Below are 24,175 nucleotides of genomic sequence, written 5' to 3'. Positions count from 1 at the left end.
AGGTGGGGGGGCTCTCTTCGGGGTAGTTGTGTATGAGATTGATAAAGGCGAGGAAGTAGCAGAAGAATTTGAAAACATGACAGTTGACTGTGACCAGGAGGATGGAGGAGGCAGGGAGGGATGAATAACCGCTAATACCACATGTAAGTTAGAAGGCACCTCACTCTGCTCATTTGCGGTGTGGGGATATGGGGGGGGGGCGAGCTGGACTGCGAAGCAGCCAACATTATAGACGGCTCGGTTTCCACCCCCCTCTGCTCATCCACAGACAGCCGCGTTAACAGTGAATCAGTGAGCTCTATGTTGCAGGAGTCTAGTTGGGCCGCAGATTACGTGGTGAACACTAGAAAAGCCAGAACGCCCAGAGAGGCATCAGTCGTTAAATCGGGAAGCTGATTACTTATTGTGGATGGGTTACAAATTAAACCCAACGCTACTTCAAGAGTAGGAGGGTCTAAAAGATTGATACAAATTGCATCTGGAATTTCCGAGGCCACGTTATGCAAATGTTCCATGCTACTGCATTTGGCCATTAAATCAAAGGAACCAACTACATGTGATTTTGTAGTGCAGAAATCTCTACTGTCACTTGTTCAAGCTAACGCTGGCTTACGAACGCGAGAAGAAACTTGTCGTGATGGTGATTTAACAAATTTGTTTTCAGTTGTTTTTTGGAGTGGAAGTAATGACACTAATAGCCAAAGTGTTAATGGTACATACTCCAAATAATAACAATCAAAATCCAATATTTAGACAGTTTCTGTAAATAATAAAGAATGTGACAAAAGAACAAGAAAAACAACGTTCAGCCCCAAGCCAAACCACCCAACTGCACTTGCCAAAGCACTCTGCAAATGCACGCAACCGTTGTTTTTATAGGCTATTGGGCGTAGAGGGGGGCTGGAGCAAGAAAGAAACTCTAAATTAAGTGTTCAAAAGAGTGTTCACATAAATCCAAATACACTCGTAGTTAACACTGTTGTGAAGACAAAAGACACCATATTAAAACATCATTACGACAGAGGCACAGATCCTTGAATGGAAAAGAAATCTGTCAGACATACCAAGGGAATCTGCCAGTATGTCCTGCCCAACTGCACTCGCCAAAGCACTCTGCAAATGCGTGCAACCGTTGTTTTTATAGGCGATATGGCGTGTGGGGGCGGAGCAAGAAAGAAACACTAAATTAAGTGTTTACACAAGTTAGTGTTCACATAAATTCAAATCCACTCGTAGTTAACATAAGGGAATCTGCCAGTATGTCCTGCCCACAGCGCTCGCCAAAGCACTATGAAATTGCGAATTTTGTGTTGCAATTATCTGACATTTATATACGCCACTATGCAAAAGGGTGTTTGATACAAAAAATGCATTGCCACCTGGAGACTCCTGGTTGGTCATGTGCATAACACAAAGATGAATTGAGTGTTGTGTTAAGTGATAATTTATGCACTGTGAAGAAACTATCTAATCAAGTTGTCGAGTATGGTGGTGAATATTGTGTAAATGGCTACAGTGATTGCCACGTTTATTCTTTTGTATTTTTGCCCTGACTGTACAATCTTTTTCAGGTGTATCATGATAGTGAAGAAGGCCAGAGGTACATCCAGTTTTACAAATTGTCGGATTATCCCTATGTGTCAATTCTGGACCCCAGGACAGGTATGATCAAAAATAAACTTAATTTTTAACAATTCACTTATTTTGTTGCCAACATATTTTTTTTGGTGTCGTTTAAGAACAACAAAGGTGGTATATCACAAATTTACCACAACACATTATGATTCAACAGTGCTGCAATCTTCCCTGTGCATGATCTTACCTTAAGTGTTCTCCAGCACGGTCTAAACATGCATTCCCCTTTTTGTCCTTTATTTTCTTAAACTTGTAGGGGCATCCCTGTTAGTTATAAATTCATTCCTCCAATAATATACAGAGGTCAACATCAGAGCTCTATTTTGTGGTACTTGGTCTTTCTCTGCTACCCCATAACATAGCAACATTGCATTTGACAATCATTATGGCAGTGGACAAAAGGTTTCTCATAACGAGTAAAAGAAGTATCAGGCCATATACCCAATGACAACTGCTTAAGGTCCTGTGTTATTTTGTTACCCATGATTCTTGATAGTTTGTTGCGTGACATAATTTTTGTATTTCACGACATTGCCATAAAATAGGAAAATAGGTGCCGTCGGCTGTTTTGCAGCGTAAACAATGTGGGTGCTGGGAGTGGCCACACCTAAAGAGCAGTATTCACGCATAATAGGTTCTATGTAGAGTATTGAAAACTGGATATCTCAACCTCGCGGGGGAACATCAGTGCTTCCAACCATTCCTTGCAATCCTATAGGCCAATATCAACTTTCCATTTGAATTTGAGATCAGTCGGTTCACATGATATAAATGACAAAATAACTTGATATAGGTTGGAGGTAACTTTGGTCTAAATTTTTTTTTTCCGTATTAGATTGATCTCTAACGTGTGTCTCGAAAGTCCATATGACTTTGTAGGGCCATGCATGAGTTGATTGTAGCGATAATATTCGGTTGCTGGTAAGTTGTATTTTGTCCTGAGATCAGGGAATAATAGAAGTTCTCCAGCATGGGGTCTGGCATGGATTCACATGCTCATGAATATTCCCCGTCGTCAGGCTTGGAGTCCTCATTAAAGAAAAATCAGTATCAGTTTCGTTTCTGATCTGTCTTTCGTAGTAGTAACCAATCACTGATCTCTGTGTCATATTGACCACAGCCAATGACTGCCATCTCCCTAAGCCCCGCCTCTGGCAGCCATCTTCAGATTTGGTAGCATGTGAAGTGGCAGTATGACCAAGTGAAGAGCCGCAGAGGGGTAGGTGGGAGGGTTCGCATGTGAATCCATGCCAGACCGATGCTGGAGAACAATAGTTACAGGTAATTAACTTGTTCTTTCTCCAGCATCGGGTTCTGGCATGGATTCACATGCTCATGAATATAAGAGTACATAGCAGTACACACATGCACAACAACAGGAGGTGGCAAAGGCTCAACATTAAGCAATACAACAACTCAACATTAAGCATCTCTTACCTCCTCACCAGGCTCGCCTTAAGCGAACAGGTTGCGCAGCACTGCTTGGCCGACCCTGGACTCCTCCCTGGGACCCCGATCGACGCAGTAGAATCTCGTGAAGGTGTGCGTCGACCTCCACGTAGCAGCCCTGCAGATGTCCAGCAGGGGCACACCAGACAGGAACGCCGTAGTAGCAGCGATCGCTCTGGTCGAATGGGCTCTCAGACGGCCTGGCAGCGGTCGGTTAGCCAACCGGTAGCAGTGCATGATGCAGCCGGAGAGCCATCTGGAAATCCCTTGATTCACAGGTCCAAAGTTCACAAACAGCTTTGATGTCCTCCTAAAACTCTTCGTGCGGTCCACGTAGAATCGAGTTCGTCGCTGTGGCGAACAGGTCGATTTGGGGTTTGCCCCATTGTCGGAAGAGTTGATCCACCTGATCCTGGCGCAGCTCCCAATCGTGAAACGCGCGCAGCTCCCTGCTGAGCGAGTCGGCGATGGTGTTTTTCTCCTGCCAGGTGGAAGGGAACCAGGAACATCCCCTGGGCGACCGCCCAGTGCCACAGATCCTGTGGTGCCTCCTTCGATAGGGCTGGGGATCTGGTACCTCCCTGCTTCTGTATGTAAAACATTGTCGTGGTGTTGTCTGTGAAGATCCGCACCACCTTGCCCTTGAGCGACGGGAGGAACGATTTGAGAGCCCAGAACACGGCTCGGAGTTCCAGGATGTTGATGTGCAGGAGCTTCTCCTCCGGGAGCCAGAGGCCTCTTGCGTGGAGATCTCTGGTGTGGGCGCCCCAACCTTCCAGGGAAGCGTCCGTCGTCACCGTCTCCTGGTACGCCGGCGTCTGAAAGTACTTGCCCGCCGTGAGGTGCGCTCGAACGCCCCACCACTGAATCGCCCGCCGGAACACCTCGTTGAGGGGGACCCTGTCTTCAAAGGTGCCCGTCGCCTGCATCCAATGAGCGTCGAGAAATTCTTGAAGAGGGCGCATCCGTAGTCTGCAGAGGCGCACCAGGTAGATGCAAGAGGACATCATCCCCAGGAGGGACTTGATGGACCTCACCCTGGCCACGTCCGTGGCTAGCAGGCGCTGCACTTTGCCCAGAATGGTCTTCGTCCGTTCTTCCGACGGTGCCGCCAGGCGCCTCACTGCATCGAGCTTCGCTCCCAGAATCCCCTGCAGGCGCAGCTGCGCCGCCACAGGTGCTAGGCACTTGGTAAAGACCCTGGGGGCCGACTTCAATCCGAAAGGCAGTGCTCTGAATTGGTAGTGGCGTCCCTGGACGACGAACCTGAGGAACTTTCACTGACTTTTGAGGATGGGTACGTGGAAGTATGCATCCTCCAGCTCCAACGACGATAGAAAGTCGCCTTCCTCCAGCTGTCCCAGCACGTGCTGGAGGGTGACCATCCTGAACTTTTGTGACCTGATGTATTTGTTCAAACGACGAAGGTCCAGGATGGGGCGGCAGCCGCCCGTCTTCTTCCTGACGAGGAAGTACCTTGAGTACACCCCAGAGCCTCTTCGGGACGAGCTCGATGGCGCCTTTCCTGAGCATCGCCTGTACTTCCAACAGCAGTTGCGGGACATGATTTTCCTTCCTGGCCACAGGTGGAACGTGAGGGCACTTCTTCAGGAATTCGATAGTGTCCTCTTGCCAGGGTATCCAGCACCCAACGGTCGGTGGAGATGGACTTCCACACGCCGACGAAATTAGTCAGCCGGCCTCCCACTGGGGTGCTTCGGTGGGGGCCCAAGCTCATGGCCGGTTCAGTCCTGCTTGGAGGTGGTGGCCTTGCCGCCCTGCCCACCTTGCCGATGGCTGCGAGGTGCTCCCTGCTTGCTGCGACCCCTGTAGGCCTCCTGAGACGAGGAGCGTGCCGCCATGGCTGTAGGACGACGAGCCACCGCTGGATCCCTTGGAGGCCCCTTGTCTGCCTCCGGAGCTCCGAAAGGGCCGTTGTTGCTGAAGGGCTCCTAGGGCGCGGGCCGTCTCCGTGTCCGTCTTTATGGCTTGGAGGGATTCGTCCACCGCCTTCCCGAACAAATTGCTGCCGTCGAACGGCATGTCCAACACCCTGGTCTGGACGTCCTGACGGAAGTCGGTCGCCCGGAGCCAACCCTGTCGTCGTAGGCAAACTCCGTTGCCCAGCTGGCGGAACCCGGTATCGGCAATATCGGTTGCCACCGTTATGGCGTGGTCCGACGCCACCTCGCCTTCTTGAAGTATTTCCAGGGCCTCGGACCTCTTGTCGTCCAGTAGGAAGTCCAATATGGGGGCCAGCTTAAACCAGAGCTCCCTGTCGTAACGGGCCACGATCGCCAGGGCATTGGCCGCTTTGATCGTCGTTGCCGCCGACGAAATGACCCGTCGCCCCATGGCGTCCAACTTCCTTCCCTCGCCCTCCGGAGGGGAATTCGACGTTGAGGCTCCTGACCCCGCCGCTTTCTTCTTCGCCGCCGCCGAGACGACTGAGTCTGGCGTTGGCTGGGCCCTGAGGCACAGGGGAGCGGTCTCGGGGACCCGGTACTTCTTCTCGTACCGGTCCCGTTTGGCTGGTGCCTTGGAGGGGTTCTTGAGTACCGACAGGCCCTCCTCCCAGATGTCATCGATTAGAGGCACCGCGATGACAGTCTTCCTCTTGGCCTTCCGGCGCTGATAAAGGAAACCTTCCTTTTTCTGCTCCTCCGGGCAGAGCTGGAACAATTCGGACGCCCTGGCAATCATGGCGTGGAATGAGCCAATCTCGTCGGGCGGAGAGGCCCGGGAGACGGGAGACACGTTCCGTCATCATCGTCGCCGCCCTCAGATCCCGTCGTCGAGCCCACCGCACCGTCATCTCCCGGCTCATGGGAGGATGAGGAGGGAACTGCAGGCCTTACGGGGGCGAGTGGAGGAGAGGGTTGGGTCCTCCGTCGTTTGTTCTGAGGACTTCCCGACGGGCCAGGTTGCGGGTCCTCCGGCCTGGGCCATGGTAATCTCGTCCTTATCTCAGAGCATAAGGACTGGATCGCAAACAAAATGGCTGCCGAGCTATCCTGAGGCCTAGGTTCCGGCTGCGCCGGAAGGGAAGGCTGCTCTTCCTCGCCATCATCGTCTTCATCGGTTATCCTCCGAGGATCTTCCTTGCGGGATCGAACCTTCTCGAATTGGACTTCGAGATTCCTCACGGCCTCAGTCAGTTCCCCCTCCGAGGCTGACTCGGAGCTCGAGGAGGCTACCGTGCCCCCCCTCGCTTCTTCCATCATGGTGGCCATGACGATGGGCTGAAAAGAGGATTCCCTCCTTGGCGGCAGGGAAACTCTAGTCCCGGAGGCAGTCTCTGCTGGCGGGGTCTCTGCCGGCTTGGCCAGAGTCGCCGCAATCGCCTCGATAGAGGCCTTTGCCTGCTGGGTAGGGGCCTTCAACCACCTTAGGTGCGTCCTGGGCCTTCTCCTTAGGGGGAGGGGTGACGCCTCGCTCCCCCTCCCCCGAGACCGGACGGGGCTTCTCCCGAAGCTTACCCGGGGTCTCGCGCTGGCTCGTGGTTGACAGTGCCGGGGAAGGTGCGCCCTGCCTGGCGACCGAAGAGCCCGACCTTTCGGCGCTCCCGGAGCCAGCGGACACGCAGTGCTTGGCCTGGTGTTGGGTCCCCGTCGCTGGGGTGCCCGCAGAGGACTTCGAAGCCCGCTCGGACCCTTTCTTCTTCTTCTCACCCGTTGAGCCCTTCTCCAACCAACTGGTGAGACGGGATCGACGGTCCCTCATGGTCCGCACCGACAAGTTCTTGCAGAACTGGCAGTCCTTCTCTACATGAGTCTTGTCCCCATGAAGACAGTAGAGGCATTGCGAATGTTTGTCCTCCTTAAACACATTCTGCAGCCCGCATCCAGGGCAGCTGCGAAACAGCTTGAGTCCGGGTGACGAACTCGCGTCCTGGGCCATCTCGAAGTAGGCCGCAAATCTTCTGGAATCTTCCAAGAGGTTGATACGATGAAATCTTCACCCTTGAGGGGCGTAGAAAAATCCCGCAACGGGTACCCGTTAACGGGAGTAGAAACGGTGGAGCTTGAGGCTCGGTTAACCGAAAAAATGTGAAAAAGCACGAAACACGCAGCAAAAGCTCGAGAGCTAAGCACGAGGACTCCCAACACTTGAACGTGCGGTAAAAATCTGAAGATGGCTGCCAGAGGCGGGGCTTAGGAAGATGGCAGTCATTGGCTGCGGTCAGTATGACGCAGAGATCAGTGATTGGTTACTACTACGAAAGACAGATCAGAAACGAAACTGATACTGATTTTTCTTTACCGAGGATTCCCAGCCTGACGACGGGGAATATTCATGAGCATGTGAATCCATGCCAGACCCATGCTGGAGAACACAAGTTACAGGTAAGTAACTTGTTCCTTCCCCTCTTCCCACCTCTCCCCTAGTACAGTAATGTTCTTATGATTGCAGAATTTAAAACTTGTCTAGTTTTATTTATTTCAGGCAATCCCATATTGTGCCATAGCTGATGAGTCTAATTTTCCTCAGCCCAGACCATGCTTTTTGTGACTCCTAATGTTAAAAACGTACTGCAAGGCTATGGGAAGTGTGTCTGTCCCACCCACCGCCATATAAAACTTGAAATGGTGAGAGATTGCTCATCCAGAAGCCCAATGCTGCCTTCCCAGATTAAGCTTTGTAATCTCTGTAGGACAATCTGGGGTTGTGAACCCTGCCACTGGAGATCTCCTAAATATACGTCCAACTTTGTCGAATTACGCTCTAGGGATGGCAAAGGGCGTTTTTTGCAAAATCTATTTATTTCTAGGGAGGATTTAACATTTTATATAGTTTGGCCCTTTGTAGCAGTGTTATTGTAGTGATTTTCAGCACTTCCTGTTAAAATGAACTTCTAGAATCTGGCCTGGTGCACAGATTCTAGGAGGCCACCCTACTTATAAGGAACGGGGAACTCTGAAAGGTTAGCCAAAACCCAATCAAGGTAAACATGGAGAGCAGTCAAGGCTTTTCCCGTGAGTGGGGTCCGGGGACCTCAATGAGTCCACTCAATGTGGTACACAATAATTCAATTCATTCGTCATTTGTTCATAAATGCATTCAAATGACTTTTCAGCAAAAGAGGTAAGTATATAAAATGATGGAAACAGATCACAAGTAAATGCCCTAACTTAAGCAGTCCAATTCCTAAGAGGAGAGGTGCCTTGTGCCCACAATGTCCCAGGAGCCACAATTCTTCTCCCCAGAATGGACTCTCTGAAGTTAAGTTCTAATTGACTTGCTTTGATGATAGTTCAAAAAAGATATTCAACAATGTTACAAAGGTAAGTAATTGTGTTCTTATCTTTCAGAAAATACTGCACAGGTTTGATGACCAAAAGGCTGTGAAATGGAAGGTTTTGGTAACGAAGGGACTTATTCCCAATGTTATCTTATAAAGGTCAGGGGGAAACAAATGCTTTGCGGTTACGTATCCCCCCGACTCAGATTTTCCCAGATGACTTGATTGGTCGACTTGGGGTCGCTGGCGGTTGGATTTCCTGCCGTTGGTTCCGGTGAGAGGTGCCCAGGAGCTGTGGGTACAAGGATTCTTCCGGTCAGGTCCAGATGCAACCCCAGGCAATGAATATATGCAGGATTCACCGATGCGGGCCTCTTCGGGACACTTCGCAGGATGGGGGAAGGTGAGTTCCAGCGACAGCCAACGCACACAGGCAACATGCGTCCTTCCAGTCGCGATTGAAGAAGCTTCTTGAGGGCAGGATTCCTTAATGCCGGAACTCTGAAATTCTGAGGGTAAGGCAACTTGTACGAGAAGCTGGCGACTACCAAAGTCCTGGGTGCACCCGCGAAATGGCAATGCTGCTTGCAAGATATTTCACGACATAGCTGGTTAGCCCATCGATTGGTCCAGGGACACTTCCAAAGGCTCAGGAAGGCTGGATACTCAACAGCGTGTCAAGACTTGTTGGTCCCACTGGTCCAAGGGCTGAAACACTACTTAGGGTTTTAGGAGATGAGGTAGTCAAACAGGGCTTCACTGGTCCAGACGCAGGAAGGGATGCTAGGCCTCTTCAGGAGTCTTCTTCGGATTTTCATTTGGCTTTTTGTCTACAAGGAATTCTTGGGCCCCAATGTTGATCTGAAGAAATGGCTGTAGGAGTCCTTGTCTTATCCAAAATCCATACTGGAGGTAAGTCCAAGCCCACCAATGGCAAGGACCTGCACCATTCAAACAGCTGGTAGTTATCCAATCAGGGACAACTATTGGTTTCACTCATGCCTTACACCCAGACTCTCTGGCACCACAGATGTGGAATGGGGTTACAGTCTGACCACCTTCCTGGGTGTTGCACACAAAGGCAGCACCAGTCTGTGAAAGCAGCACCTTTCCCAGGAAAGTGCATGACCATAGAAGGGATTTTCTGACCAGGCACGTCAGAAAGAAGGCCAAACAACACTATTTGCCGAAGAACAAGCGAAAAATCATGTGGGACAGACTTTTTAGGGCAATAGTCACGCTGAGTGAACCCGAATGTGCACACTAAGAAGGCAAAAAATTGTAAAAATGTATCTGCTTCCACTAGCTTGTCTTTAGGCACACCGAAAACTAACCGAAAATCCCAAGTGTAAAAAGATAGGATGATACAAAACGTATCCCCATTTCACTGCATTGTAAGATGCTGTGTGCAATGTTAAAAAGTCACAAAAGATAAAAGGGAAACATGGTTTCCCAGCAGTGATAGTCTGAATGAGTGATCAGTTTCCTCGGAACAAATGAAAAAGAGGCAATGGAAGTGAAGCTGAAGGCTTTACTTCCCTTCAAAAAGTCAGAACACGTTAAAAAACAAAGCAAAAGATTGTGGTTCCATAGAAACTATGAAGGGAAAGTTGCCAAAAAATAAATATTGCCTAACATTTGGTATCTTGTAAAAAAGGGCCCATTATCGGCTCTGGGTTGTGTTTAAGGAAGGTCATTTGATCTTGTTTATGCCCACATATTTGAATGTTTTTTGCAATCTGGAAAGTGCGGTTCTGGGGTATTGCGAACTAGACTCCCTTGAGTGGGAACAATACTGACTTGTGCCAATTCACTTTTAGACCACTGATATCCTCATATTTTTCAGGTATGTGTGTCTGTTAGGGAAGATTTCTCCTTTGGCAACTTCCCCCCCATATTTTATGGACCCCGAAACCTTTACATTTTTAACCTGTCCTGATTTTTTACAGGGAAGTGAAGTGTTTTAGCTTCACTGCCCTGGTCTTTTGCTCATTTTGGTATGGGGAAACTGATCAGTCTTTCAGACTATCAGTACTGGAAAACGATACACCCTTTTGGTCATTTTACCATTTACCTTTTTGGTAACTTTTAACAGTGCACACAGCATCTTACACTTTCGTATCACCCTAGACTTTTACACTTGGGATTTTTGGTTACTTTTAAATTTGCCTAAAGACGAGCTGGTGGCAGCAATTACATTTTTACCATTTTCGCCTTATTTCTAGTGTGCACATTCACCTTCACCTTTACCACATCTGGCTTATAAACGTGGCTAGTGCCCTACAATCGCCACGTCACAATATTTCACTTGTTCATTGACCATATAGTTGTCCGACATTCTTCCTGCCTTCTCAGGTCAGGAAATACCATAAAAGCTTGCGGCCTAATGATGCCTTTATGTGAGCTTGGCCCAGGAAGGGGTTGGTGTTGGGTAAGACTTAAATATTAATGATAAATCTTCCTTACCGATGTCAACCCCAGAACTTTTTGCTGGACTTGATGATTATTTGTCCTTGTTTCTGGGTGAGTGGGAATCTTTTTCCCCTCCAACCCTTTCTTTAACTATTTTTATGAGTGTCCTTTTCATGTCTCGCCATAGTGTGTGTGCATTTATAGTTCGCTATAATCTTTGAGTTGTATATATTTTACTATGGCAGCACGCAGCATCGTATGTGCAGTGTTGCTGGGTTTCCTTTGGACTTTGCTTTTTAATTTCTCTTACTATATCTTGGGTGAACTAGTGTTTGTTAGGACTGATTTTCTATACTCTGGACTGGGGAAAGATGCTTAGAAGACCAACCTATATTGTCACAGGACAACTCTAGGAGCTGTAGCCAAACCAGTTCAAGGTAGCAGTGACGAGAGATCTAGGCAAAGTCTCAAGAGGTGGTGAGCTTGTAAAGGGTCCACAAAGCGCACACACAATGGGAGTCACAAATTACACTTAGACAGTATGTATACAAATACATTTATTTATTTATGGCCAAGCAACACTATGAAAATGACTACTAACAGGTAAAAGTATCACACAACACTAATAATAGAATACATATATACATTCACTAGAGTTCAAAGGGATTGTGTCCTCCGACGTATTCCTTATCTTTGATAATACAGTTCCAGCTTGCTGGCCTCAGAAATTTATTCTGTAGAGGGTGCTGCGCGTCGATGTCCACCGAGTCGATGTCCCTTGACGGCCACCGTATTGGCGCCGACGTCACCATGCCCATAAATAGCCACGCGTGGCGTCCGTTGCTCAGTTCCGTTTTTCCGCGCTTCGCGGGGCCTCGGAACATAGTTGCTCAGTTCAGTCAGATAATCTAATCTACATCTACTCGAAATATACCAACTCGTTCTTGATGGCATCTTCATCGGAACCGACAACGCCGCGATCCGGCTTCAAAAAATGTTGAGACTGCGGTAAAAAAAATTTGGTAACGGATCCACACAGGATCTGCTTGTGGTGCTTGGGAGCCGAGCACCATTGTTCGGAATGCGAGGACAGCGTGTCCATGACGGCGAAAGCCTTGAAGGAGCACAAGGGGAAGCTCGAGAGAGGTAAGTCAGTCAAAAGCTGCTCGAAAGTTTCTTCAGCCGAGTCGAGGCATTAGTCTCCTCGCCGTCGAAAACATTCCCATTCTAGATCTCGAAGTAGCTCCCACCATTCGTCGAGATCAAGACACAAAAAAGAGACGTCGAAGATCCCCTTCCTCGTCTTCTGTTTCCCCAGAAAGGGTCTCCTGCCCCACAAAACACAGCTCTCAGGTTGAGTGGGAGGAATTCAGGAAGAAAATGTTAAGCTTCTTCGAGAAAGCGGCCTCAACCCCCTCGAAAACAGCTTAGGGTGATACCCCGGGTGAAAAACCCAAAAAATCAAAACGCTGCGAGTCGCAGCACCCGGCGAAACATTCCACCCGAGCGCGCCACGGGCCATCGGGTAAGAAGGCACCGTCTACTCCAGAAGAATACCACGGCTACTCCACAGCCAACGCTGATTCCAAGAGCCTCTGGCACGACGCCGAGACTGTCGTCGATGTCCTAGAGTAGGATCCCGATACTCTCGAGTTGTTCGAGGCCTCTTCCGGTTTTCTATCCGCCGTTTTCGGCGCCTTCGAAGCCTGTCACATCGGTGTCGACGACCTCAACGTTTTCTCGCCCAATAATGACGAGTTTGGCTCCTTCTGCCTTAGAAATGGGTTTTATACCATTTCAGAGGTCAGAGTACACTGGATTATCTTCAATTTATGAAGAAGGGGAAAATTCTGACCAGGAAACCTTTGGGTTGCAGAGGACCACACTACCTATTTCAGAGGATTTCACCTCTGAGGAAAGAAGGTTGAAAGACCTACAGGAGTCATTACATGAGGCAAGTGGGCTGGACACTTCCCCAGAAGTGGATTTTGTTAAGCCAGACCCAGGGGAACATGCCGAAACACCCTATAGAACCCTGATGGCAAGAATTATTGAATTCATGGGTTGGGCTGCGCCTTCGCCTGTTTTTCAACAGGATGACCTGACAGACATATTAGACAAAGGTCCACAGGAGGATCCTGTGGTCCCCTTCCATACAGCCTTACAAAGAAAGATTGCATCTAACTGGGAAACTCCTGAAGTTATCCCTGCTGTCATTAAAAGATTATCAGCCAAGTATAGGGTAGCTGCTGCTGACCCTGAATACTTATCGAAACACCTGACTCCAGAGAGCCTGGTGGTCCAAGCAGCAACTTCATCAAGCAGCAGGACCGCTTACGCTACTGTCCCACAGGATAGAGATGACGAGAGGTACGATTCTATGGCAAAGAAAGTCTTCTCTGCTTGTAGTATGGCGTTGAAGTCCATCAACGCCACCTGTACGCTCGCCAGCTTCAGTCACACACTGTAGGAGTGTGATTCATCAGCGGCTGACTGCATACCCGAAGGAGAGGAAAAGGAAGCCTTCCTTAACATTATTAAAGATGGCAAAGATGCCATGTGCGAGTCACTTCAAACTGGCATCGATTCCGCTGACAGTATCAGCAGGGCCATGGCAGCAAGTACAACAATCCGCAGGCATGCGTGGTTGCGAAAGTCTGGCTTTGCTCCAGATGTACAGGCCAGACTTTTGAATATGCCCTTTGACGGCTCTTCATTATTCGGAAAAAAGGCTGACGACAGTCTGGAAAAGTTGCAGACATCTAAAGCAGCAGCAAAATCTTTAGGAGCTGCTATCCGCCAAACTCCTTTTCGCCCCTCAGGTACCTCTGGGAGAGGAAAGTCCTTTAGCTATTATTCCGCATTCGGGAAAGGCAGAGGACAGCCGGCTCAAAGAGGCCAAAGGATATCCACCCGAGGTGGATGGGTCAAAAGTACTAAGACCGCTGCAGGTGCCTCTTTACCCTCAGCATCTGCATCAGCCGCCCCCAAACCACTCTGAGGTCTTTCCACACAAGACACCTCTAGGGGGCAGGTTAACTCAACATCTGACGGAATGGCAGGCTATTACGTCAGATGCTTGGGCATTGGAGACAGTTGCCCAGGGTTACTGCCTACCCTTTCTACACATCCCTGAGTCATCCACGGGGAACAGCTCTCTAAAAGTACCAGATCTGCTCCTCTTGCTGGAAATTATAGGCCTGCTAGAGAAAGGTGCCATAGAACCGGTACCTGTAGCGGACAGGAACAAGGGCTGGTACTCCCCCTACTTTCTCATACCAAAGAAGGACGGAGGACTGAGACCCATCCTGGACTTACGAGAATTGAACAAGTTCCTCAGGAAGGACAAGTTCAAGATGGTAACTCTCTCTCAGATCCTTCAAGCCCTCCAGCTCCAGGACTGGCTGGTATCTCTGGACCTTCAGGATGCTTATTTCCATGTGCCAATCCATCTCAAACACAGGAAATACCTGAGGTTTGCAATTGGCGACTCTCATTATCAATTTCGAGTTCTGCCATTTGGGCTGACAGAGGGTCTTCACCAAGCTAATGTCGGTAGTGGCTGCAAGTCTAAGGAGGGAAGGGATCCACGTCTACCCCTAACTGGACGATTGGCTGATCAGGGCTGTATCTTCGGAACAAGCTCAGACCCAGCTAGATTATGTCTGCCACTTCCTTCACAAACTGGGCTTCTCCCTCAATTTAAAGAAGTCAGAGACTCCAGTTCATTGGAGCGGTCCTGGACACTTCCCTGGGAAAAGCCTCGCCACCAGAGGTGAGGGCTCAAGATATTCTGCAGATGGTCAACAAGTTTCAAAATGCCCAACGTCTCCCTGCCTTCGACTTTTTGAGGTTGCTAGGCCTCATGGCATCCTGCATCTTCCTTGTGCCAGAGGCTCGCCTGAGAATGAGATCTCTTCAGTGGGCAGGGAGAATGACAGATCTCCTCCGGATTCCGGACAAGGTAGCCTGCAACCTTCAATGGTGGGCCTATCCAGAGAACATCTTGAAAGGAGAACTGTTTTGGCAACCATGGCCGGGGATAACAGTAGTCAGACGCCTCACTCATGGGGTGGGGAGCCCATGCCAACGACTTGACCATCAGCGGTCGTTGGTCTCCATCAGAGTCCAGACTACACATCAACCTATTGGAGCTGAGAGCGATCAGACTAGCGCTGAAAGCTTTCCTGCCATCAGTACAGGGGAGAAATTTCCTAACAATGACAGACAACACGGTAGCCATGCACTACCTCAACAAAAGAGGAGGCTTAGGGTCACTGCCACTGTGCAGAGAGGCAATGCAGCTCTGGTTTTGGGCAATTCAGGAAGGAATCTCTCTATCGGCAGTCCACCTAGCCGGAGAGAAGAACTTGACAGCGGACGCTCTGAGCAGGCAGAGCACAGTCTCCCACGAGTGGGAGCTAGCTCAGGAAGTCCTTCAAGAGATCTTCGCCCTTTGGGGAACACCTCAGGTGGATCTGTTTGCCACAAGCACCAACAGGAAGTGTGATCTGTTCTGTTCAAGGGAATTTCCCCCGAGAGGAACTCTAGGAGACACGTTCGTAGCGGACTGGGAGTTTCCACTCCTTTACGTGTTTCCACCAGTCCCTGTTATTCCTCAAATGATCAGGAGGTTGAGAAGATTCCGGAAAACCATGATCCTAATTGCCCCGGACTGGGCCAGGAGAACGTGGTACCCAGACCTTCTAGATATGTCCATCTGCACTCCAATCCGTCTTCCACTCAAAGAAAATCTTCTCTCGCAGAAGGGAGGTCAGGTTCTCCATCCAGACATCAGAACCCTCAACCTTCACGCTTGGCTTCTGAAAAGGTGAGATACAAGGATTGGGATCTCCCTGATGATGTCATGGAGGTGTTGCTTTTGGCCAGAAGGCCAGCAACAAAGTCTTTATACCGCTGCCGTTGGAACAAATTTTGCAGCTGGTGTACAGAAGAGTATATCGACCCTTTTTGCATGTGGTACACCAACGGTGTTATCGTTTCTACTCTACTTGGCAAACTCAGGCCTTCAAGTTGGCACTGTAAAAGGCTATCTCGCAGCGCTTTCAATCTTCAAGCGCACTGCGGAGGAACCATCTCTAGTGATACAATTTCTCAAGGGGTTAACTAATGTTTATCCTCCAAAACCATTCCAAGTTCCCTTATGGGACTTAAATTTAGTCTTAAACTTCCTAATGGGCACTCCATTCGAACCACTTCACTCTTGTTCGCTGAGATTTCTCACGCTTAAAACTGTTCTATTGGTAGCACTAACATCTGCTAGGAGGGTGGGTGAGCTACAAGCTCTCTCCTGTAAACCCCCACATACAATTTTCCACAAGGACAAAGTTGTCCTACAGGTGAAGCCTAATTTCCTCCCAAAGGTGGTTTCTGAATTTCATATTACTCATAAAATTACCTTACCTTCGTTCTACCCTCCTCTCCACCTGGGGAAAGAGGAAGAAAGACTACATAGGCTGGACCCAAGGTGAGCTCTAAGCTTTTACATCAGTAGAATGGCTAGGATCAGGCAAGCAGACCAACTCTTTGTAGGATACTCAGGTCACAAGTTGGGATTACTGATAACAAAACAAACCATTTCCAGGTGGATTATTTTGGCCATTCTGGAATGTTACAAACTGGCAGGGAAAGAGCCACCCCAAAATCTTAGGGCTCATTCAACCAGGGGTATCGCAGCCTCTTCGGCCCTCCAAAGAGGAGTACCGGTCAGAGACATATGTGCGGCTGCCACATGGTCGTCCGCACATACATTCACAAAATTTTACAACCTGGATTCCTCCACTAGTCAAGAGACCAGATTTGGCAAAGCCATATTACATTCGGTCCATCCCTAAAGGGATACATGACATTCTTACTCCCACCTCCAATTACATGCCACTGCTATGGGAGTCTATCAAAGATAAGGAATACGTCGGAGGACACAATCCCTTCGAAGAACAAGTTACTTCTTACCTTGTAACGTTCTTTCGATGGGATGTTCCTCCGACGTATTCCTTATCGCCCCTCCTATCCATCCCCGCAGTAATACTTCCCTTGTGGTTGCAGCGTACGCTCCATCAAGGTCAATAACCAATTCAGGCATGACTTTTCTTATGCTACAAAACGGAACTGAGCAACGGACGCCGCGCATGGCTATTTATGGGCATGGTGACGTTGGCGCCGATACGGTGGCCGTCGAGGGACATCGACTCGGCGGACATCGACGCGCAGCGCCCTCTACAGAAGAAAATTCAGAGGCCAGCAAGCTGGAAGCGTATTATCAAAGATAAGGAATACGTCGGAGAAACATCCCATCGAAAGAACGTTACAAGGTAAGAAGTAACTTGTTCTTTGGTGTAATACAGATCAAACCCCTGTAAAGGAAAGTACAGATTAGTTTATGCTCTACAAGTCCACAGAGAATTATCCCTAACTTCAAAAGTCCTTCCCAAAGATGTCTGGGTCCTTCTGCCCAAAAGTTCAGGAAAGGTTCTGACATAGTTTGTAACACTGGAAAAAATGAATGTAGGGGTCTCTGGGGGTCCAGTGAACGATATTCAAGGGTCAGAGAACAAGCCATTCTAACTAACTAAAGTATCCCCAACTTTTCGGAAGGCTTGTGCGTGCAAGCAGTGGCAAAGCCAAAGTATTGTCAAAGTGTATAAAAGTTAGCCTAGGGGCAGGTAAGAACCACTGTAACTCACCCTCTGTACTCCGATTCTTCACAGGACTTGGCAGGTCGGTGGAAGAACATCCAAGGTAGTTTTTCCTGCTGTCAGCCTCAGCCCTTGATTTGCACGGATTTCAAGTTCAAACAAATCTCCGGTTAGTGGCTTTGGCTGGTGCAAGTACTCGGTTGAAGAATGCAGCAAATAATGATGCAGGGCCCCTCTCAGGATTGGACTTGACTCGGGTAAGCTGTTTCGGACGGTGGTCACCACAGCAGGGTGCCGCAAAGGGACTCAATTGGCTCACTATTGTTAAGGAGGACAGACGGGTCACCCAAAATAATTTTTAAAACACCTTAGTCTCTGCCGAGATAGCTGGCTGAGTCTTAGCTGAAGGAACTATACTCTAGCGCCATGCATGGTTAAGAAACTCTGGGATCAAACCAGGGACACAAGCTTCCCTTGTTAAAAAACCTATAGAGGAGGAGTCTTTGTTTGGGAAGGCAGATGACAAAGCACCTGAGACAGCAGAAAAAATCAAACTATACCTGCAGTGCAGGGTTTTCAACACCTGCCGGTCCTTTCGAGGGCAGTCCTTTTCCAGACCTACACATTCCGTCTACACCACAGGAGGTTCACCCTAGTACTCCACTCAAGGTTTGCCAAGCACCTGTCAAACCACTCTTACTCGCTGTGGCAAAAGAAGAGGTAGGAATGCAGCCGTCAGAGGCTCCCCTGCCAACAAATTGCTCTATTGTCCGGGTCCCCTCCCATGCATCGCCAGTAGGAGGTTGGATAACATTCAATCAAACTTTTGTTTGGTTTTGACCTTCAAGTTCCAAAAATCATTATAATAACTTTTAAAAATGACAAATTGCATATTAACCGGAATTAAAAACACAACATGAGCAATAATAAAAATGACATATACAAGACTGTTGGAATTCTGAATATATAAGATCCAAGGAGAGATTGTTCTTGCAACCTTGGACACGTCATCCATAGGTTTGTATTTTATTTATTTATATAGCGCAGCCAGGCCCGAGGGTTACCGTACTAGGTAACTAGGTTCCTGCGGAGTCGGACGCTGAGTCTAATGGTCTGACTTACTTTGTGTGAAACTCTGCTACGAGGTGCATTGGATACAGCAATCAACGTAATCCCCCATTGGCCGTGAGCTAGAGCGGAGGAGAAAATGTACCACAGGCCCCTCTTACTTTTTGCCACAAGTGAACAGTCCCCTCTCGCTGTCCCAACGCTGCGAGAGGGAGGAGAAAGAAACGCTGTTAAAAAGTCATTTCCATCGCGGAGCGGCCGCAGAGTCAGACGCTGAGACTTATGGTCTTGGGGTCTGTGGGCGTTTGAGAGGAAGGTAAGTATAAAACTGTGTAAAACCTTCATCGCCTTCAGAAATCTTCTCTGCGATGGTCACTTTACACATAGAAGATTGGCTAACTTGTGAATTCCATTATAGCGAACCGCCAACATACCCTCTTGATTTTGCAGACTACACATTTTCCTATCATCCCTTTACACGTTACGACTAAGGAAGCGTGGTTGTGAAATATTGCAAACTGTTGGAAAGGTGAAAAATAGTGGCAACAATAGGCCCAAAGACGCGTCCCCAGACAAAGAAAAATAGAATAAACAAAACATTATTGAATACATCAATACTCCCACACACTACTACGGAGACTAAACACAGAGATCTGAATGAACCATTATCTAAACAACAAATGGACCAACGTACCCACAAGTACATTAAATCGCAGTTAAGTTGCAGTTTTAAAAAAAACAAACGACTAGTCACGACAAGAAACATCGAGAACACAGCCACTGGAGGAGTTCCACAAAGTACATCAAGGCAAATATTTGCTGATTCAAATACGCAACAAAACATCCTTATCCAGTATGGAGAGTAATGATACTAACGAATGGCCTGCACATGAATTCCATCATTGAACAAAATTGCCTTGTAAATGATGCACTCAATAGAAAACTCAGTGCTGACAAAATCAATTAAGTCCAAATCTTCTATGACACAAGACATAAATAAGGATGTCACCCATGAAAATATGGGCCAATTCAACAACACTAAGATCAAACCGACTTCAGTGGATGCCGGAAGAAACTGGATTGAAAACATTTCAACTCCATTGACCACGTTAAGGCTTTGAGCAGAGCAGGCATAAATTAGATGGCAACAGAGATTCAATACCCTCAATATTGAGAATAAATTAATACCCACAGGCTGAGAAACGTCAAATTGAACGATTATCTCTTGACATAACTGAGATTGAGTCTCTTATGTCAAATCACGAGGAAAGAAATCAAGTCTTTGGGCAAAATCTACCTAATACGACAGTTAATGACACAAGGGAGCTTACTTCAATCCCGTTACAGAAGGGAGCCAAGATTAAACCCCAAGATAAAGATTATACTAACAAAGAAACACAGGATAGACAAACATATATGCGAACAAAGTCACCAACCTCAAAACAACTGACTAGTAAAAAGGATAATCTCGAATTGAAGCTTTCCAAATTACAAAACAACGAGAAAGAAGAAAATCTTGACAAAGTAAAAGCACAAATTAATGGAAATAACGACAATTTAGAGCCGCACAGATATTTTCACTGTCAAAAGACCACAAACGAGCAACATCAATCTATTCTGACGACAATGCTCGATCTTCAGAATTTGTTAATGGCGACATCTTACGTTCGCTCTGGCACCCTTTCTAAAACTACTGGAAACCTATGTCGATGCAATGAAGGATCAAGCTACTTTACTTGCTTTAATTCACACGAAACAAATGAATATAGAAGCATTTACGAACCGCATACAAGCGAGATTAGACGATGAAGCAGAGATCGGGCCAATGGCAAGCCCGCATTTTTGACATTGCAAGAGCTGATCGCAACAAAAAGACTGATATGACAGCTGCATTGATAAATAATTCAACACCTGCGAACAAATAACAGCAGAAATTACTCGACTATGCAAGATAAACAAAAAAGATCGTAAGTGACAATTAATGGAGAGGAAATGACTATAACAACAAGGGGAAAGCAACCCTAAAAGTAGGGATGCCGAGAGAACAGAACAAATTAACACAAGAGATATACATAGAACAAGAAAACGAAAAAGAAGAACATCAGTGAACTGTCTGAGTATTCCTACACAACAACAAAAGAAACTTCTGCAACAAGAATAAAACCTCAGCGAAAGTTAGCACAATACATAATTTGAATGTGAAACAAAGTATTAACCTCGAATGAAGAGAAACAATCAACTTTCTGTATATTCAAAGGTCCTCGGAAGAAAACAAAACCACATGCCTGCTTAAAACAAAAAACGTCTGGTCAGAAAGAAAAAAATAAACCATCTAGACAAAGGGCTAGCATGAAAGGAACCCTTGCCTTTTTAAAAAACATAAAGGTGCCACCTCTAAATACAGACCTGACATTTAAAACGGTGACAAAAAAAATGCTAGTGCAAAAGACACCACACGCTAGTACAGTGAATTAAGTAATTCAGGTTGTAATCTTAAATGATGAAGAATAAGAGCCGAGAAACATCATGGGGAATTTATCAACCTACACATTAGAAGAAGAGTAGGAACATTTGATCATGTTAGGAGATGTGTACATTGTAATAGACGAAGATATCGCACTCCTTGATGCAGACTGTGAATGGAACGGTGTAGTACCAGCCAAGGAGGATATAACTTTAACCTGTGATGATATATCAGACACAGAACTAGAAACCTCAATGTATTCCCTAATTAAAACCAAAGACATGCAGAGATTACAAAAGCAGCATATAGAACCACCAATACACAGGGAGAGAGAGGAGAAATGTCGCCAAATTTACCAATATTTGACGATCCCAGATCTTATTTGGATAAGATTATTAATATTAGGTCCCTTTGGAATAGACGTGATGAACTTATTCTAAATACAGCATATGTACTTACGTCTCTTATATGCTATACCAAACCTGAATGCGATTAAGTCAGAAGACACTAAAACAATTGAATGTCTGCATGAAAATGAAACTGATCATGCAGCAGTACATCTCAAGTCTCGATGAACCGTGATTGACATAATTGAAGTCATAAATGGCTTCCACTCATTGGGCTTTGAGGTGACTCGCAACAAAATATCTAGGAAAGGAATCTGAAGAGAATTAGATGGCATTTCTCCAGCATGGGGTCTGGCATGGATTCACATGCTCATGAATATTCCCCGTCGTCAGGCTGGGAATCCTCGGTAAAGAAAAAACCAGTATCAGTTTCGTTTCTGATCTGTCTTTCGTAGTAATAACCAATCACTGGTCTCTGCGTCATACTGACCACAGCCAATGACTGCCCTCTACCTAAGCACCGCCTCTGGCAGCCATCTTCAGATTTTTACCGCACGTTCATGTGTTGGGATCCTCGTGCTATTGCTCTCGAGCGTTAGTGCTATTTTTTCGCGCTTTTTCACAAAAACTTCGATTCTTTCGGTCAAAAGAGCCTCAAGCTCCACCGATCCTACATCCGATCAACGGGGACCCGTGTCGGATTCATCTGTGCCCCTCAAGGGTGAAGATTTCGTCGAGCTACACTTCGGAGGACTCCAGAAGCTTCTCAGGCCCGGTCTCGGAGATGGCCCAGGAGAAGGGAAGCTCGACGCCCGGAAAGCTGTTCAGGGCCTGCCCTGGATGCCAGCTGCAGAACGTCTTCAAGGAGGACGAACACTCTTTCTGCCTTTACTGCCTTCATGGGGACAAGACGCACGTGGAGAAGGAAAGAGCCCGTCTGGCGAGAAGAAGAAGAAATCTGAGCGGTCTTCTAAGACCTTTGAGGGCGCCCCGGCGACGGGGGCCCAACATAAGGCCAAGCACCGCGAGTCCGCTGGCACCGGGAGCGCCGAACGGTCGGGCTCTACGGGCGCCAGGCAGGGCGCACCCTCCCCGGCACCATCAACCACGAGCCAACGCTCTGGGTCGGGTAAGAGGAAGGCCGAGCACCCGGCGAAGCTCCTGGAGAGACCCCGGTCGAGCTCTAAGGCAGAGGAGGAGCGTGGCAGTGCCCCCTCCCTCAAGGATAAGGCGGTGAGCGCACCTAAGGTGGTGAAGGCCTTGATCCATTCGACCAAGCCCTCTATCGAAACGGTCGCGGCGGCCCTGGCCCAGCCTGTGGAGGCTGCACCAGTGGTGGCGGCCTCGGGGCCCAGAATCTCCCTGCCTCCTCGGAGGGAGTCTTCTTTCGTGCCCATCGATAGGACCCCCGTGAAACCCTCCGTGGGAAAGAAGGGGGGGCAGGGCGTCGTCGTAGATTCGGCCTCAACCTCAGAAGAGGAACTGATCGAGGTCTTAAGCCACGGCCTAGGCGTGGAACAAGACCAGCCCGTCGGAATGGGCCCCGACGCAGGTGACGACGACGACATCGTCGAGGATACCGACGGGGCCCCTGCTCGCCCGTCGGATTCCCCTCTGCCAGCGCCGCAAGACAACTCAGCGGCCATTTTGTTGGCTATACAGTCCTTATGCTCCGAGATAAGGACGAGACTACCGTTACCGACGGAGGAACCTCTCCCGTCGGGGGATCCAGAACCGGGGCCTTCTGGTGTTCCCCCTACCAAGAAAAGAAGGATTCATCCACCGCCTCCTTTTCAACCGTCGCGCCCCGTCCAGCCCTCCTCCCCGTCCACCCGAGGGGATGATACGGGGACTGACACGGCAGCGACGGGTACGGACGACGAGGCATACGACGAGGATTTTCCGTCGTCGCCTCCCACCAGGGCTTCTCCGCCCGACGAGATTGGATCGTTCCACTCAATGATCGCCAGGGCATCCGAGCTTTTCCAACTCTGCCCTGAGGAGAAGAAAAAGGAAGGCTTCCTTTACCAACGGCGCGAGACCAAGAGGAAGACGGTCCTCGCAGTGCCCCTGTTGGACGACATTTGGGATGAGGGCCTTTCCCTCCTCAAGAACCCTTCCACGACGCCAGCGAAAAGAGACCGGTACGAGAAAAAGTACCGGGTCCCGGACTCGGCCCCCCTATGCCTCCGGGCGCAGCCTACCCCGGACTCCGTCGTCTCCGCGGCAGCCAGGAAGAAAGCGGGGGGGGGTGCGGCCTCCACGTCGACTTCCCCGCCGGACGGCGAGGGAAAGAAATTGGATGCCATGGGACGCAGAGTCATCTCGTCGGCGGCGACGACGATTAAAGCGGCCAACGCCTTGGCTATCGTGGCCCGCTACGACAGGGAACTCTGGTACAAGATAGCTCCCCTGCTGGATTTTCTGCCGGACGACAAGAGGGCGGAGGCCCTTGAGATCCTGCAGGAAGGTGAGGTGGCCTCGGACCACGCCATCACCGTGGCGACGGACATCGCCGACACTGGGTTCCGCCAGATGGGCAACGGCGTTTGCCTTCGACGTCGCGGATGGCTCAAGGCTACGGACTTTCGGCAGGACGTCCAGACCAGGGTCCTGGACATGCCCTTCGACGGGAACAACCTGTTTGGGAAGACAGTGGACGATTCCCTTCAGGCCATCAAGGCGGATACTGAGACGGCCCGGGCCCTTGGAGTACTGCAGCAACGGCGGACGCCCTTTCGGAGCGGCGGAGGCAAGGGCGCCTCCAAAGGTTCCGGCGGCGGTTTCGCTTCCTACCGTCAAGCGGCCCGCTCGTCGTCGCAAGAGGCCTACAGAGGACGAGGCAAGTCTGGCGGACCCCGCCGTCGTCGCCAAGGAGGCCAAGGCGGCAAGGCCGCGTCCA

General features: G+C 48.8%; 1 protein-coding gene across 1 annotated transcript in view; it reads left to right on the top strand.

The window, feature by feature from the left end:
* The window catches only part of UBXN7 (UBX domain protein 7), a 1,247,298-nt gene that overhangs the window by 871,005 nt on the left and 352,118 nt on the right, over positions 1–24,175 (top strand). Inside the window, exon 7 of the mRNA XM_069618093.1 lies at positions 1,572–1,662. Coding sequence (XP_069474194.1) covers positions 1,572–1,662 — 91 coding nt within the window. The remainder of the gene's footprint in view (positions 1–1,571; positions 1,663–24,175) is intronic.

This window comes from Ambystoma mexicanum, chromosome 10, assembly GCF_040938575.1.
Source record: "Ambystoma mexicanum isolate Mex_15411 chromosome 10, UKY_AmexF1_1, whole genome shotgun sequence".
In the NCBI taxonomy this organism is placed as follows: Eukaryota; Metazoa; Chordata; class Amphibia; order Caudata; family Ambystomatidae; genus Ambystoma; species Ambystoma mexicanum.
Note: the sequence above shows the minus strand (reverse complement) of the source record. Positions and strands in the feature narration are given on the sequence as shown.